The sequence below is a fragment of the Gossypium raimondii genome, chromosome 5 (genome assembly GCF_025698545.1).
Source record: "Gossypium raimondii isolate GPD5lz chromosome 5, ASM2569854v1, whole genome shotgun sequence".
Taxonomy (NCBI): Eukaryota; Viridiplantae; Streptophyta; class Magnoliopsida; order Malvales; family Malvaceae; genus Gossypium; species Gossypium raimondii.
Window position 1 is genome coordinate 16416923 of NC_068569.1, and position 19070 is coordinate 16435992.

General features: G+C 32.6%; 3 protein-coding genes and 1 long non-coding RNA gene across 4 annotated transcripts; 2 read left to right on the forward strand and 2 right to left on the reverse strand.

Annotated features, from left to right (window-relative positions):
* Positions 1-368: 368 nt before the first annotated feature.
* On the forward strand, positions 369-3111 carry LOC105769287 (26S proteasome non-ATPase regulatory subunit 14 homolog). The gene is made up of 6 exons (XM_012589813.2): positions 369-565; positions 857-1034; positions 1177-1258; positions 2010-2186; positions 2275-2442; positions 2763-3111. The coding sequence occupies exons 1-6, from the start codon at positions 424-426 to the stop codon at positions 2952-2954; spliced, it is 939 nt and encodes a 312-aa protein (XP_012445267.1). The 5' UTR covers positions 369-423; the 3' UTR covers positions 2955-3111.
* Positions 3112-3404: 293 nt separating this feature from the next.
* Positions 3405-4578, reverse strand: LOC105769286 (probable carboxylesterase 2). Its single transcript, XM_012589811.2, has one exon. It carries the CDS (start codon positions 4485-4487, stop codon positions 3528-3530), a length of 960 nt encoding a protein of 319 aa, XP_012445265.1. The 5' UTR covers positions 4488-4578; the 3' UTR covers positions 3405-3527.
* Positions 4579-6807: 2229 nt separating this feature from the next.
* Positions 6808-8165, reverse strand: LOC105771133 (probable carboxylesterase 2). The gene has a single exon (XM_012592536.2). It carries the CDS (start codon positions 7932-7934, stop codon positions 6927-6929), a length of 1008 nt encoding a protein of 335 aa, XP_012447990.1. The 5' UTR covers positions 7935-8165; the 3' UTR covers positions 6808-6926.
* Positions 8166-9414: 1249 nt separating this feature from the next.
* LOC128041229 (uncharacterized) lies at positions 9415-11036 on the forward strand. The gene is made up of 3 exons (XR_008195941.1): positions 9415-9604; positions 9732-9822; positions 10823-11036. It is a non-coding gene; the product is annotated as an uncharacterized LOC128041229 (long non-coding RNA).
* Positions 11037-19070: the final 8034 nt, after the last annotated feature.

Consider the following 19070-nt stretch of genomic DNA (forward strand, 5'->3'; position numbering starts at 1 on the left):
CAATTTTTACTTATATTTTTGTGTTAATATACAAACTTCCAAGAAAGTGAGTCTTCGTTTTGAATTTTGTTATAAGAGAATATATTGAGCAAACCTTTGTTTACTATTGAGTCATCTTCAAATTTTTGTTTTTTTGTTAAATAATAGAAGAAAGAAAATCACGTGTTGATAGTTATAGTTAGGCAGGGTGGCTGTGATTAAGTTCGGTCGAGCCGAACATTAAAAACAAATAAGCCCATTAAGCATTGGACCATCAAATATTTCCAGACCAGATATCTTGTCTTAGGCCCTTTAAGTTATGTAGACCGGACTGGACCGAAATAGTTTGTTCTACATATGAAATATATATCAAGCCTTCACATCCCACCAAGCTTTCATTTGTCTTGCTACCAAAGAAAAGTTTTCTGAAAACTCCGATCGACAATGTCAGGATTGGACCGTTTGCAAAGGATGTTCGCCGGTGCTGGCGGCGCTTTGGGTCATCCGCCGCCGGATTCCCCGACCCTTGATTCTTCGGAGCAGGTCTATATCTCCTCTCTCGCCCTCCTCAAAATGCTCAAGCATGGTATTTTTCCCTCACCCTCTCATTTGCTTATATGAAATTCTTTATCTTTTATTATTTTTATTTGTATTTACTTCACTACTAGGGTTTCGCCTTTGTTTAAAAAATCACACTGCTTTGATTTTGCGGTTTAGGGTTTTCTTTATTAAATCATAAATGCTATTTTTCTTATTCATCTACTTATCTATGAGAACCGTGAGCTATTTCGCTCTATTTTAGGGCTAAAGAGTTTAACTTTTGCAGTGGAATGTTGTAATTGTGTTTCTTTGTTTGGTTGATTTGAACATTTTATAGGAAGAGCTGGAGTTCCCATGGAAGTTATGGGTTTGATGTTGGGAGAGTTTGTTGATGAGTACACTGTGCGTGTCGTGGATGTCTTTGCAATGCCACAGAGTGGTACCGGTGTTAGTGTCGAAGCTGTGGATCATGTTTTCCAAACGAATATGCTTGACATGCTCAAACAAACTGGAAGGTTTTATCTACTCTAGTATCTAGTCTTATTCATATGAACTTGTAACAGTTTTGGGCCAGTATTAACTTTGCAAGGTTGCTTTGTACTCCTTTATCACTTATTTCTCTTGATTGACTGCTGATCTTTATGCTTGTTGTTGCAGGCCAGAGATGGTTGTGGGTTGGTACCATTCACATCCAGGATTCGGCTGCTGGCTTTCTGGTGTCGACATAAACACACAGCAGGTCGTAATTAACCTCTTTTGCATAGTGCTCCACCATACACATGTTTGTTGACTAGCTATGGTGTAGAAGATTTTCTTGTCTGTCATAGGCTTTAATGTCTCCACTTAGTGTTAATACTTAGTATACAACTCTGTTCTTAATGTATCATTTCGGACACTGCATTATATTTATTGCAATTCATGGCTTTGTAACCCCCCTCTCTGTCACCCCCTTCCCAGAAATGTATGTAAAATGTGTCAAAGATATTTTGAGTATATAAGAGTTAATAAATATTGTAATGGCTCGAATTATCAATGTAGGTTATTAAATATTATACTAGTGCATATTCAAGGCCAAATAAGTTTTGGTACTTGCTTTTTTCCTATCCTATGTCATTTGGCTTATTTTTTCCGTTTTAATCTTTTCAAGTGAAGACCATTTCAATGGTTATATTGTTTTGTAACCCCCCTCTCTGTCACCCCCTTCCCAGAAATATATGTAAAATGTGTCAAAGATATTTTGAGTATATAAGAGTTGATAAATATTGTAATGGCACAAATTATCAATGTAGGTTATTAAATATTATACTAGTGCATATTCAAGGCCAAATAAGTTTTGGTACTTGCTTTTTTCCTATCCTATGTCATTTGGCTTATTTTTTCCGTTTCAATCTTTTCAAGTGAAGACCATTTCAATGGTTATATTGTTTTTTGTTACTGTTGTGTCAATGAAAGGTGGCCTATCTGTTTCTAATATCTGCCACCGCTTGCAGAGTTTTGAAGCTTTGAATCAAAGGGCTGTAGCAGTGGTGGTGGACCCAATTCAGAGTGTTAAGGGGAAGGTGGTAATTGATGCATTCCGTTTGATCAATCCACAAACCATGATGCTTGGCCAAGAACCACGTCAGACAACTTCAAATCTAGGGCATCTTAATAAGCCATCTATCCAAGTCAGTGCTGAAAGAATACTGTGTGAATTTTTCCTAATGGCTGCTTTGTTATGGGAGCTGATCTCATCTTATTGTGTTTCACTGCCAGGCCTTGATCCATGGACTAAATAGACACTACTACTCTATAGCCATTAACTACAGAAAGAATGAACTTGAGGAAAAGATGCTATTGAATCTTCATAAAAAGAAGTGGACAGATGGACTGACACTTCGGCGTTTTGATACCCATTCGAAAACCAATGAACAGACTGTTCAGGTGAGTGAAGGCTTTTTGCAGACGTTATCACCTTAGTATATGGTGTTGAACCGTTGGTTGCATAATTGTAAGATAATATGTGAATTTATGTTGTCCCTCATTGATATGAGGTACTTAAAGGTCATTGACTTGGAAGGGAAGGAAAAACCCTTAATAAGTGTGTTGAAATTCCCTTGCAAGTTGCAATGACTTCTCCATATTAAAGAAGTTTCATTTAGAATGTTTGCTCAAAAGTTCAAATGTGATCTCCAAATAATGAATTTCTTGTTATAATGAAAATAGTGTTCCATAATGATGGTGGCTTGTTTTGACTCGTGCAGGAAATGCTTAATTTAGCTATAAAATACAACAAGGCAGTGCAGGAGGAAGATGAATTACCCCCTGAGAAGCTAGCAATAGCAAATGTTGGGAGACAAGATGCCAAGAAGCACTTAGAGGAACACGTCTCAAACTTGATGTCCTCAAACATAGTTCAGACTTTGGGAACTATGCTTGACACTGTTGTGTTCTAGACTCTTAGCATCTGTATTAACTTCTTTAAGTTAATGAATTGCATCTATATTGATATCATATATTGTTGGTCAAGTGCACTGTTCATGCATTGTTGTGAAGATTCAAAGAGACTATCATGTTGATTCATTAAAATTTTTTATGCTTTCTTCTCTCTCACCCTCCCTCACTCTGTGTATGTGTTGAGATTTCATTAGCATTTTGGCATATGTTTATGTGTTTATGCCTATATTCAGCGTTTTGTGTTGAGACACATCATTTTGAAAAAGGTATCTCATAAAAGAACCTTTAAAAAAGAAAAGGTGGAGAAAAAGAAACTGAAGGGCAATCTTAACAAGTGCCTATTTCCCGAATAGCAATAGAATTATGGTCGTGAACTCATCATCACGACAATGGCCACTATCAATGGTCCAGGATCCTTAATGCCAATTAAATAAAATTCTACAAAAATCTTCAGAAAAGTGCTTCAATTAATACCAGAAGAAAAAACAGGGTAAAGAGGTCCACATGATGGGCATAGTAGGTAGATGTCGATCAAATTTTTTAACTTGGTTTTTCTACCAAGCACATGGCTTTCACATTTTAAAGAAAGAAGCCAAACGTTGGATCAAGCTCTTGGCCTTGGCACAATCTGGATGAAAGATATGGAACACATGATCCTCGCCTTCTGTCTCCATAAACTCTGCCTTTCCCTTCCACCCAGATTTCACCAATTTATCATAATACAACTTCCCTCTGTCCCTTAGTATATCCTTCTCTGCAACAATAACAAGGATTCTATCACATGCCAAGTTTGCAAGATCAGAGGATCCATCCACAAACGGATTGATTAGCGGATCATCGCACCCTTTATCAGAGGGACAAACATACAACCACCACTTATCCACTAATTCTTTCCTGAACTGATCAGTAACCTCCGATCCAATCGGGTTGGTTCCCCAAAAGTAAGGATGGATCATACCAATACCAGCGATCTTCAGCTTGTAACTCAAATTAGATTCCTTAATTCGTAAAGCCAAATGATGTGCAATATTGGCACCAGAACTATCACCAGTCAAAAACACCTCATCTAACTCAACATAATCCTTGATCCAAGCCTCATGGTTGCCATTTTCCTCCTTGTGGGAAGCCACCCACTGGAGTGCAGCCCATGAATCTTCATATGCAGTCGGAAGAGGATGTTCCGGGACTAACCTATAGTCAACTGAAAGAGCTATGATGTTAGCCTCAGCAACGAGCTTGTTGAGGCTGGTATGGTACTCCAGAGAAGCAGGCGATGCTGCACAAAAGGCTCCGCCATGAAAATAAACTACAAGGGGCAGCTTTTGAGGTTCAGTAACCAAGTTGGGGCGGTAAATCCTAGCTGAGACGCCCGTTTTGGGTAGGATGAGGATGTCCTTTGATAAAACGTTGGTTTCAGGGTCAAGTCCAGGGGGAACTACTTCGACTCCGGCGAGTCTCTTGAGGGTTCCATCTTTGTATACTTTAAGGAAGGGAAACAAATCAAGAGCAACTTCTGAAGTGATAGAACTCATGTCTTTTGTGTGTCGGACAGGGAGAGATTGAGAGAGGGGGACACAGTAAAGAGGAAAACTAAGTAAGCAGTGTGTGAGATCTTATGCAGACCAAAATTGCTTAAATAGAGGAAATGTTTTAAATAGAACGGAGGCGGGCAGGCGGCTATGACTTTTGAACAATGACGTAAAACATTTGCTTAATACACAAATTACACCTTTTTTTTTCTATCTTGTTACCTAAATTTTTTTTTTCACAAATGGTACTTAAACTATTTTTTTCTCAAGTTAGTATATCCGATAGTCAAACCTTTAAGTCTAATTCAAAAAATGCTTAACACACAAATTGGTATATAAATTATGTTTTCTTTTTTTACCTAAATATGTTTTTTGTCACGAGTGATATTTAAACTATTATTCTATTACCCATTTTACACCAAAATATTATATCTATTAAAAGAGTTACAATCAATAATATTCTACCACATCATAAAAACTTAAAAAATATATTTTAAATTCTTTTATTCCCTTTTTTTTTTCTTTTGCATTATTTCTTTATTTTTTTTTCTAATTTTTCATTTTTTTCCTTCCTTTTTAATGTCTAGTAATAACAGCAGTGCTTGAAACTCGCCCTCCTAAGGTCAAGACATTGGTGATTAAATTTATTTTCAAACTTCACCGCCTGCTTGCTCGACCTAATGGGATAAAAAAAAGTTATTTCATCAATTAAAATCAGTGTTTTCAAAACCAGATCGAATCAACTGGTTGGAATAGAAATCGATCAAGGTAGCTGGTTGGAGATAGGGGTTGAATCGATACAGACTGACTGAACCGATTTGTCTATTTTTAAATATTTTTTTATAAATTTTTTTAATAACTGATTTGATAATATTTATATGTAAGAGCAAATAATATTTTTGACTTTTTTTTGCCACATGCCAACTTTTAATTGTTATATTTTTTAAATAAACTTAATTGTTTAGTTGACTATTGAACGGACAAAAGTACCAATTTAGGGAAAAAAAAGTAGTTTAGGTATCGTTTGTGGTCAAAAAAATGTTTAGGTACCAAAATGAAAATGAAAATGAAAAAAGCATAGTTAAGTTACCAATTTATTTGTTCAGCTTTTAAATAGACTTAACATTTCAAACGATGGTACCAACTTGAAAAATAAATAATTTAAGTATCACTGTTAGCAAAATAAAAATTTAATTATCAAAATAGAAAATATATATAATTTAATAGCAACATATGAGTTAAACCTAAAAAATTGGACTTACTACCCCGTTCAAAATGGGATTGCAGATGTTATAGGCCATTTCATTTTTAGCATTAATAAAAGGATTAATTATTTAATTCCACCCTAAGTCTCAAACAATACCCTACATTTTAAATCCAAATTCAATCCCTAAAAGTATTAATCCATCAATTTATCTATTAATTTGGGTGCGAGCTTAGTCATTAGGTTGAAGGCTAAGTGTGAATTAAAATCTAACTTGTACCATATTTAAAACAGGTTGATTAAATTAAAATACTATTGTATGAATAATTTAGATTTGACTAGAAATATTCATGGATTAAATTAATTTGTGGTTAGGTCAAGTCCATACATAATATCAATATCATACATAATTATATAAATTTAATTTGGCTTGAAATGGATCTCAAATTTTGATTAAGTTGACCTATATTTATATATAGTTAACCTAATCATGCTTTAGGTGCACATATATATATATATTTTTAAAAACATAATTATTATTTTTATTACATAGTAATTATATAAATATTTTATTATCATGGTATACTTTTTCTTTTATTAATTTTTTTTAGCATAAACAACTTAACATATTTTTAAATATTTAAATTATAATAAATATATTTAATTTTCATAGACTTATCGCCATAACCAATGAACAGGCCGTTGAGGGGCTTCAAGGCCATTGGCTTGGAAGGGAGCAATGAATTCTCCTGTTAAAACAAGTTGCATTTAAAATGTTTGATCTACAAGTTCAAATGTGAAACTCCAAATAACAAAGTTCTCGATGCAATGTAAATTGTCTTCCATAAGGCAAATTAATGATGGCTGATAGTGCAGGGAATGCTGATTTCTGCTATAAAAATACAAGGCAGTAGAGGAGGAAGATGAATTACTCCCTGAGAAGCTGGCTTCTTCTCTCCTTCCTCTGTGCTTGTTTAAGTCTGTAGGAACTTGCATTTTGGCTTTTTTTAGTGCATTTTAGCTTGTTTTATTTGTTTATCTAGAAAAATTCTCTCCTTAGAAAACAAGGAAAGACAAAAGTGTAACCATGGCCATGGCCCATATAGGAGGAAACGACACTTTCAGAAAAGTGCATCAATTAAGACAAATTGTATAATGGAAAGGAAATACAAACAGATGCAGCGCATGTTGACAATAGGTTATATCTCAATCTCACCCTTCTTATTTTAGTTTACTTACTAACCAAGCACCTCGCTTTGACATTTTAATTGGAAAGGAAGCTTCCCTTGGTTAAAGAAAGAAGCCAAACGCTTGGTCAAGCGGTTGGCGTTGTCACAATCAGGATTAAAGATATGGAACACATGATCCTCACCTTCCGTCTCCATAATCTCTGCCTTACCTTTCCACCCTGATTTCACCAATTTATCATAATACAACCACCCTCTACCCTTTAGTATATCCTTCTCTGCAACAATTATAAGGATTCTATCACATGCCAAGCCTGCAAGATCAGCACTCTCACCATCCACAAACGGATTGATAAGCGGATCATCGCACCCTTTGTCGGTGGGACAAACGTATAACCACCACTTATCCACTAATTCTTTCCTGGACCGATCATTAAGCTCCGGTCCAATCGGGCTCGTTCCCCAAAAGTAAGGATGGATCATACCGATACCAAGAATCTTCAGCTTTTGACCCAAATTCGATTCCTTGATTCGTAAAGCCAAGTGATGTGCAATATTGCCCCCAGCACTATCACCAGCCAAAAACACCTGTTCGAACCCAACATAGTCCTTGATCCAAGCTTCCTGGTTGCCATCTTCATCCTTGTGAGAAGCAATCCACTGAAGTGCAACCCATGAATCTTCATATGCAGTAGGAAGAGGATGCTCCGGGACCAACCTGTAATCAACTGAAAGAGCAATGATGTTAGCCTCAGCAACGAGCTTGTTGAGGCTGGTATGGTAGGGCGGAAAAGCTGGCGATGCTACACAGAAGGCTCCACCATGAAAATAAACTACAAGGGGAAGCTTTCGATCTTCACTAATTAAGTTGGGGCGGTAAATCCTAGCTGAGACGCCGGTTTCGGGGACGATGACGATGTCTTTTGATAAGACGTTGGTTTCAGGGTCAAGTCCCGGGGGAACTACTTCGACTCCGGCGATTCTCTCGAGCGTTCCATTTTTGTAGACTTTAAGGTAGGGAAACAAATCAAGAGCAACCTCCGAGGCGTTAGATTCCATGTCTTTTGTGTGTCAGAGAGATTGATAAAGGGGGTAAACTGTGAAGAGAAAAACTAAGCAAACTGTGAAATCTTACGCAGACAAAGGAAGAAAATTGCTTAAAATGAAGACATGCTCTGAACAAAAACAGGGCGACAGATTTTCAGCATTCAAAAGACAGCTATTGACTTTTTGACGAAGACAAAAATACGTGGCTTATTATTCTGTTCAAAGACAGATTACGGATGTTGCCCGCCATTTAATTTTTTAACATTTTTAAAAAACCACCAGCAGCCAGCCAACCACTACCAAGTCTCATTGAAAAGAGTGGCATTGTCTTCAAGACTTGTATATATAAATCACACCATAAATAGAAAAACATAATTTTGAATATATCAATATTTATTTTTTCATTTTATATATAATATTTAAAGATTATATCTACAGTTAATATAATAACGTCGGTTGTGAGCTAAACTACACGTTACGTTATTACATTTTGACTTATATGTGAAAAAGGATTTTAAGAAAGAATCATTTAATTATCGCACTAAATTCACCAATTGAGATGTTGGCCATTAAACCTTTACATCTTTGATTACGTTAACCATAAAAAGCAATAGATGGATAAATTAGATATAATAGTTTTAGTTTAATCTTATATTTTCATAAAAATAGAATAAAAATCACATCAAAATTATTAATATAAATTTATAAATGTTATTTTTAAAAATCATGATACTTATAAATATTATAAAATTTATGAGAATTCTAATAAATTATATATTTTTTATAACATTAATAAAACATATTTAAAATTTTATAAAATTTATAAAATTCATAAATAATATAATAAATTCTAAAAATTATAAAAAAGTCAACTCCTAAAATCATAATGAATACATGACATCAAACCAATCATTAAATAATGGAAATGGTCGTCAAATCGTTAAGGGTCATTTTCATGTTGGATAAATTATTCTCGATCTTCCACAAATAAAATGATATTCGTGGAACTCTCTCCTCTTTGTTGATAAAATACTATTTTTTTAACTTTATCTCAAATTTTTTAAGTATAGTACAGTAGTTTGGACATTGAAAAGTTAAACTTTGTTTCCTAAGTATTGTATGATATAAAACATTTTTGGTATAGTTAATATTAGAATATGTCAGCATGAAATGTTCTAACATGTAACGGCCCTAAATTCTCGAGTCAACGTTCGAGCGTTGACCTGGGTTGGAGATGGATAAATTTATTTTGGGATTGAATTTTGTTGGAATTAATTTGGGTGGATTTTGGACCTTTTTATAAGAAATTAAGGACGTTGGGAAGCTTGTGTGAAGTAGAGTGAAGATGGTTGGCTAATATTGTGATTTTACCATTTTTGAATAAAAGTCTTCTCCCAATTAATGGGAAAAAGATGGATAGCTTGACTGATTGAGGTATGGGATAAAGTGGATTTGTCCCCATTTTTCCCTCTATTATAATCACCCTATTTTTTTTTCTTTCCATCTATTTCCCTTAACAAACCATGCACAGGGAGAAAGATTTGAAGTGAGTTCTCACCATTTTTCATCCTCCAAATCTCAAAGAAGGCAAGGGTCTTGATCTAGCTTTTTTTAAGTTCCATGAAAAAAATATATCTATGTTCATCAATGATGAAGGTGGAGGTTTTTGGGTGTTTGGGAAGGTTTGAGTTTGAAAAAGTCTCTACCCATCTTCTCATATATTATTTATTTATTTATTTAAAGCATGTATTTTTCATCCTATCAACTCTTATTTTTTTGTGGGAAATCTTGTGTGTTACATGGTTATAGTTAAAGACGGTGGTGAATCTTCTAAAGCTAAGGGTAAAGGCAAAGTGGTAGAGAGCTAGGCAAGAAACTTTGTTGGTGTTCTTCCATCAAGGTGGTACCCTCTAACTCTCTTATGCTTCTTGATAAGTCATAAATATAATGCTTTTTGATAATGTATGCATGTTATATGTCTTTGGGTGGAAATCATGTTTGGATGATTTAAAATGAAGTTAAAAACTTAGTTGTGAAATCTGTTAGAAACAAATTATTATATGAACAGTATGTTTAAAAATGTGACATAAATTCTGTAAAAATAATTAAGAAGTGATCTATACATTATTGTAACCGTGAGTCAGTCTAGTTTAGTTTAGAATAAATAGAGATCAATTTTGATTTGAATTTTAAAATATATGAATTTTGAGTGTTGAAAGGTCATAAAATTCTGGCAGTAAATTTTTTATAAAACATATTTAGCAGTGACTTTGAAAAATCACCAAAAATTTCATAAGATAAAATAGGAAGTAAGCCTATAACCGTACAAAATTCTAGTTTCGTCTAAAACAAACGGTGCTCGATTTAGATTTATATATTAAGAGTTATTAATTTTTGAATGAGAAAAGGTCAGAATATCAAGGTAGCAGAGTGTCACATCTCATTAGTTAATATTTTAGCTGGAATGATAAGCAAGTTGAAACGAGTATGAGACTCAAATGTCATGGTTGTATTTTTGTGATTATATGTTTGATGCTTTGTTTGTGCTTAGCCTTCGGGCTCTAACCTAAGTAGCGGCCATGAGTGGCACTCGAGATAACCCTATGGACACCCGGGATTATTTGACTAGCGGCCATGAGTGGCGCGAGACTATCCGAATACCCGATTATTTGAGTTGTATGTGCAATCTAACAAGTTTGACAAGTTTGATATGCAAGTGATTTGGTTATATAGATTTAATGACTTATGATTTAATTATTCGATACTCATGTCATGTTTCTATGTATACATTTGATTTGCATGCTTATATTTATGAATTGCTTGAAGTATGGTAGATTTGTTGTGTACCACTGAGCCTATAAAGCTCAACCTTCAAATTGCCTTAATGTTCAAATTTGTAGACTTTTGTTCGTGTCCGAGGAACATCATCGATGAAAGACTCCTAGCATCACGTATTCAGAGTACAGTACCTTATGCATTAGTGGGCATTGTATTCATAAGGCCTTGTATTCTTTTTGTAGGTCTGTAACTCATTTATCATTTTTGTTATTTTGACTATTTTGATATACGATAATATTAGAGCTCCACATATTTTGTATAACTACTTTTATTACTATTTTCAGTATAACCATGTATGGTATTTTCTCTTATATAAAATGTATTTCAATGTTTTAAATTATTTGAAAATTTTGCTGGGTTGCTCTAGTGACCTGATGTAGCGCATTAGTATTCGAGTATTCCGTATTCGGGATCAGGGTGTTACATGACCAAAGTTTCCAAAACCAGATCAATGGTCAAATTGGTTAAGTCACCAGTTCAACCTGTAACACCCCTAACCCGTATCCGTCGCCGAAATAGGGTTTTAGAGCATTACCGAGTAATCTAAATCATTCATTTCAAAAATCATAATATAATTCATGATTAACATGCATAACATCTCTTATTCAAGCTTTCGAGGCCTAAAAATCACTTTAGAAACGATTTGGGACTAAATCAAGAATATTTGAAAATTTTAGGAAAAAGTTAGAAAAATTTTAACTGCAGGGGTCACAATGCCGTGTGGGCATTCGAAGTAGGAACACACGGTCGTGTCCTAGCCCTTGTCCGTGCCCATGTAACTCATTGACTTGGATCACATGGCCAAGCCACACGCCCGTGTGCGAAGCCGTGTAACCTTCAAAAATAGCCTCGCACGCCCGTGTACTAGCCGTGTGTCTCACATGGCCAAGTCATACGCCCGCATGTCTGGCCGCGTGGACTTAAAATGTGCCTTAAACAACAAGTTTACCATTTTCTACTTGCTTGGGTATTAACCAACTCAAAAATCGTTCGTTTAACCTATTCAAAATACGATTAAACACCCTCAAAACGTGCCAAAACAATCATCCTAGGTGCCTAACCAATGTACCCTTATTGGTACCACATTTATATCATCAAAACATAATATCAATCCATCATTCAAATCAAAGTTTAAAACATACCCAAAATTACTCCATTTAGCCTAGTTTATAACCACCTAAACATCATTAGTAAATTCACAAACACCTAACAATTTTAGGTTCAAAATAACATACCCAAATTATGGTATCAAACATAACATATGTTTATATACATACCAAACCAACATTACTCAAACTCAACTAAATAACATATACCAAATTCATTAAAATCCCAAATACATCCTAGGTACATGCAATTACAAAAGATAAACATCACCACATTTGAGATCGGGATCGTTGCTGGTAGGGGTGAGCATTCGATCGAATCGAATCGAAAATTTTCGAGTTAATCGAGTTTTCGAATCTCGTTTTATCATCCCAACTTTATTTGAAGTTTTTTCGAATCGAGTCGAGTGAGATGGAATTCGAATCGAATCGAATCGAATCAAATATATTTGTTCGAGTTAAATTTTAAAAAATAATTTTGGATCCTTGTAACCATTGTCACCCATGTAATAAAATTTGACTACCTTAATCAAATTTTTTATTAACTTTCATCACCTCATAATTTATTTATTAATTTTTTATATACTGGTTAGCTTCTTTGCTTGCTTAGTTGTTTCAATTATTTTCAGATTCTTGTCACTATGTATTTTGGAATTAAAAATATATTAAATGTAAAAATATGATTTTTTTAATAAAAGTTATTTTAAAAATAAAATGTGAAATTGATACCAATATAAAATTCGAATTTCGAGTTAAACGAATCGAGTTATTCGAATCAACTCAATTTTTTTTTTGAATTTCGAGTTCGAATCGAGTTGAGTTTTCGAATTCAAATAACTCAAATAATTCGAATATCAAACTATAATATTTTATATTTTTATCCTAAACTCCCAAATTAACTTTTTTACTTTTCCCTCAAAACTTTTACTCCTTCCCACTTTCCCCCCAAAACTTTTACTCCCCACCCCTCCCAACCCCCCAATCTACCCAAAATCCATTTCCCACCAAAATTTTACTCTTCCATTTACTTTTTCTCAAAATTTTACTCCCAAAAATCCTCAAAACTTTTTATTTTCCCCCAAAATTTTTACTCCCTCTCACTTTTCCCCTAAAAATTTTATTATCTTCCCATCCCACCTCCCATCTACCCCAAACCCTCCCCCTCCAATTTTTTTAATATTTTCCTCCAAAATTTTACTCCCTATTTACTTTCCTCAAACTTTTATTCCCCAAAACTTTTATTTTCCCCTAAACTTTTACTTCTCATCCTTTACTCTCAAATTAAAAATCAAAATTATCCAAAAAAAATAACTAAACATAAATAGTAATAATTTTATTTATATATACTATTTATATTATTAAATTAAATTTCACATTTTATATTATTTATATTATTGAATTGTTTAGTCATATTGAATATTTATATTAAAATTGAATTCTTTATTATGCCATAAAATATTCGTGTTAAAATTTTATATTTGTATCAATTTCACATTTTATTTTTAAAATAACTTTTATTAAAAAATTATATTTTTATATTTAATATATTTTTAATTCCAAAATACATAGTGACAAGAATCAAGATAATTGAAACAACTAAGCAAACAAATAAGCTAACCAAGATATAAAAAATTAATAAATAAATTATGAGGTGATGAAAGTTAATAAAAAAATTGATTAAGGTGGACAAATTTTATTACGATGGGTGACAACGGTTACAAGGACCCAAAATTATTTTTTAAAATTTAACTCGAACAAATATATTCGATTCGATTCAATTCGAATTCCATCTCACTCGACTCGATTCGAGAAAACTTCAAATAAAGTTAGGATGATAAAATGAGATTCAAAAACTCGATTAACTCAAAAATTTTCGATTCGTTTCGATTCGATTCGATTGAATGCTCACCCCTAGTCAGTCACCCTTCTTTCTTTCTTTTCCTTTCTTCTTTAATTTTATTTTTTTGCATGCCACCACTTTCTCTTTATGTTTTTATTATAATAATCATTATTATTATATAACTTATAAATATAAATTTTATTTCATTCATTAAAACATATAATATATATTAAATTATCATATATATAATACAACCATCAATGTGTCCACTTAAAGAAATAAGGTATAATTGTTTCTTTAGTCCCTTTAATTATTTTTAATCTTACAATTCAACTTTTACTCTATACGCGATTTAGTCCTTACACTATAATAATTCTTAATTCATGCAAATTCACTTAATCGAAGTCTAATTATCTACACAACCAACTTCGTAAATATTTATTAAAAATATTTACGAGTTCGGTTTACGAGAACGGAGTCTTGGGAATGCACTTTCCGACACCCCTAACTATAGGGTCGTTACACAACCTATTCTTCCAATTTAACTAAATAAATTATTAAAAAATAAAAAAAATCCAATTCAACCACTTCATACAATTGGTCAATATCGGTTCCTAGATCAATCAGTCTAATGACTTTCTCTGAACCGGTACCCTTGTCGATTAGTGGTACAACTAGTTCGGTCTAATTAAAACTACATTGATTCTAATGATCATTCCCATTATCCAACGGTTGGTCTAATGTCATGTATAATTTTTATTTTTGGGGTTTAATTTCCAAAATGAGGAACCAACTATAACAACCTAATTTTTAGTAGTGTCGAAAATAGTGGTTCGAGGCCACCAAATCTGGAAAGTAAGTTCTTAAAATATTATTATTTAATATTTATGAGTCAAATATGGTTTTAGAAAGGTTTTTGAATTAGTAATTTGTGTTTTATAATGATTTACTCGGTTAAGTGGCTTTAAAAAATGAGGTATCGAGATCTCGTTTCTATAAACCGAGCCATAAATATTTTTATAAATATTTACGGAGTGTCATTAAGGTAGCTTTAATTTTTTGTCGAAAAATTTTAACGTTTTGACAGTTAATTAATTAAAAATGACTAAATTAAAAAAGGTGCAAAACTTACTAATTATAATAAAGTGACTAAATGGCTTAATTAATAAATGAGGGAGGACTTAAAAAATAATTATTTCAAAAGGGTGAGGCGGCGTAAGGATGGAAAATAAAAAAAAAATGACATTCAATGGCAAAATGGTAAATAAGTTGAAATTAAAAGTAAACAAATTAGATTTAAAGGTTTTCTAGACATTTCTTTCTCAATTTCGGTTCAAAAACAGACATGGGAGAGCTCCTTGAGCTGGTTCTTCAATTTTGCTTCATGTGAGTTCAATTCTTACCCTTTTTTTTTGTAATTTTTATGTTTTTGTGATTGTTATAATTAAGTCCAACTAAATCTTATCTTTGATTTTTATTTTCTTAAAGATTTTGGATGTTTCCGTTGATGAATATATATGATTCTTGATGTTAAATTATGAATTTGAGATATTATTTGTTAATTAAAAGTATTTTATTAGGTGATTTTTGATGAATTTCCCGATTAGGGACTAAATTGTTGAAATGGTAAAAATACAAAGGTTTGTTGTGAAATTATTGCAAAAATGGGATTTATTGAATGCCTTGAATATTTGGCTAGATTGGGTTTGTGTTAAAAATGGTTAATTTGCATGTTTTGGAATGAAGGCCTAAATTGAATAAAAGTAAAACTTTAGGGGTAATTTTGTAAAAATGTAAAAATGACCAAATTGCATGAAATGAATTTTTTTATTATATAAATTAATAAATTTAATTAAATTATTAATTTAGATTAAGACCGGGTGGAAAATAGAGAAAATTAGAGAATTACCAAAATGCCCTTGAATCTTGGTGTTTCTGCAATTTAGCCAGGTAAGTTCGTGTAACTAAATTGTGTATATTTATATGCTTGAATTGAATGTTGTGTATGTGATTTTATTGTTACTATGAATATGAAATTAATATTATATCCGGCAATGCCTAACAAACATCAAGTCCCAATTGAATAAATGAAATTCGATGGATACAAGATTTCCCATATTGGTTGTGGTCTTACAAATGTTGCGGACACACCACAGCTCGAAAGAGCGTCCCGATATTATGTAACACCCCTTACCCATGTTCGACACCGGGACAAGATACGAGGCATTACCAGTTTTAAACACAAGCAACCATACAAAATCGGGCCATAAAATTTTCATTCAATTTAAAACTATTTATACATATGCATCATCAACAACTCTTATACGAGCATAATTATATCTAATTAACATACCATACCATTGAGCAAAACTTAGCCATTGGACATCAAGACTTCTAGCACATACAACCATTAGGAATTTAGGCCATACCCACAACTCATCATGTATCATGCAAACACAACTCACATCACAAGACATTGACATGTAATTAATATATATATATAGGCTTACAACCAATTAGCCAATATAAGCCAAGTTACATGGCTACACATAAATCAAACCTTTAACCATTACAAACCAAAACATAATAACTCATACCTAAAATGGCTAAGTCCCTATACATGCCATAAACTTAAAATGCTTGAATACGTTGATACCGATCAATAGCTTGATAGTGTGATAGAATCTTCGACGATCTCCAACCCGAGCTAGTATTTGTGACACTATAGGAAAAAGAAAGAAAATGGGTAAGTTATATAGCTTAGTAAGTTGGTATGTAAATAATAAGCAATTTGTTAACATATTTTTACCAATCCTCACAACATGTTCTCAAGATAATACAATCAAAATTGCACATAGTTCCACTATTTACTCATGTTCACATCAAGTTGTCTACTCGAGTCATAGTCACTAAATTATTTTTATCTTGTGCTACAGAACTCAAAATTAAGATCCGCTTGATTTTAAAGAAACTAGAGTCACATATCTTCGTACCATAAAATTTTCATAATTTTTGGTTTACTCAATAAGTACAGTTAATTCTTCGAAGTCGTCCCTCTTCTGCTGTCTGGTAGTTCTGACCCTTCTTCTCTAAAAATTAATTATCTTTTAGTACAGGATTTGGATGATATTATTGTTTGTTTCTCTTGAAAATACTCATTAATAATTTTAATCATATAAATTCTAACCCATAATTATTTTTATAAAATTTTTAATGATTTTCTAAATTCAGAACAGGGGATTCAGAAATCATCCTGACCTTATCTCACAAAAATTCAAATATCTCATAATACGAGATTCTTTTGCTTACACCATTTCTTCTATGTGAAACTAGACTCAATAAGGTTTAAGTTCATGTCTTATTCAACCTCTAATGAAATTCCCAAAATTTTTGGTGATTTTTCAAATTTATACAACTGCTACTATCTAAAACTGTTTTATTGCAAATTTTACTCTTTCATGAGTTCTTTGTATTAACATTTATTTAGATACACATAACACCAAAGCATATCCATAACTAGCCATTCTAATAGCTAATCATTATCATATATTTACATGCCATTCATTGGCCAATTTCACCTATACATCAACAACAAAGACTTAAACATATCATGTCTCAATTTAATTTGGCCTAAAAGCCTCACACAATCATCAATCAAATTTACGACATATTTATACCTCATAAGTATAGAACTATAATCACAAGGTCATCACAAGATCATTCTCATAAGTATGACTTACTCATTTACATTCTTGCCAAATGTCCAGTATACATCGATTTCATTACTCATGAATTTTTCGTACATACCTGTATCCTTTTAACATGATCTTACCTTGTCTTTTCTTTAACATAATCTTTGGGTTACCCGTTGAATCACTTGGAATACTAAGGATACTAGGGAAAACTCGTACATAATGTATCGTACAAATGCCATGTCCCATACATGGTCTTACATGGAAATCTCATATCGATGCCAATAGCCCAGTTATGGTCTTACACGAAGTCTCATATCGATGCCATATCCCAGATATGGTCTTATACGAAATCTCAAATCAATGCTGATGCCATATCCCAGATATGGTCTTATACGGGATATCAAATCGATGCCAATGCCATATACCAAATATGGTCTTATACGGGATCTCAAATCGATGCCGATGCCATATCCCAGATATGATATTATACAAGATCTCAAATCAATTCGGCAATATATATACATATACAAATCAATTCGACAATATATGTATCTACATATAAATCAATTTGGCAATATAAAACATATACATTTGAATTCAAAAATATTTATTTACTTATGAACTTACCTCGTACATAAACGAAAGGATCAGATTAACTACTTGTCAACTTTCGATTTCCCTCGATCTAAATCTGATTTCTTTCTTTCTTGATCTATATGAATTCAAATTTAACTCATTTAATTACCTATTCATTCAATTTCATCCAAAAATACCTATTTGGACACTTTTGCACTTTAGCCCCTAAAGTTTCACATTTATTCAATTTAGTTCCTATTTCACAAATACACAAAATTCACACAATTCAATATAACCCAAGCTTATCCGAATTACTATAGTGCCCCTAGCAGCCCAAAAATTTCATTTATTTCACATTTCAACCACTCACTTTGCATATTTCACAATTTAATCCCTATTTGACATTTTTGTCAAAAATCACTTTACAAAACATATTAATCTATCAACAATTATTCATTTTCCACCATCAATATTCAAAAACATCAAGCTATCATCAATGGCAACTCACAAATTCATCCGCCAATTCAAAAATTAGGGCATGGGCTAGCTAGAACACGAAGCAACGATCTTAAAAACATAAAAATTATCAAATATGGGACAAACGATACTCACATGCAAGAAAAATGGGGTTGGCCGAAAGTTAGAGCTTCCATGGCTTCTTTCTCTTTCAATTTTCGGTTGAATAATGGTTAAAGATGATAACTTTTCCTTTTTGTTTTATTTGTTTTGTCATTTTTAACTAATTTACATAATTTACCTTTATAAACATTATTTATTACACAAAATGCCAAACCATCATATTCCACTATCTATTTCAGGGGATAATTACAAAATAAAGACTTCCACACTAAATTTCTATAGCTATTTAATACCTTTAGCTAATAGAACACAACTTTTACGCTTTACGTGATTTAGTCCTTTTTACCGAATTAAGCATTCAAATAGTAAAATTTCTTTACGAAACTTTCACACATATATAATCACATCCTGTAAATACCAAAAATAATATTAAAATAATATTTTAACCTCGAATTTATGGTTCCAAAACTACTGTTCCGATTTAACTAAAACCAGGCTGTTACATATTAGCCCT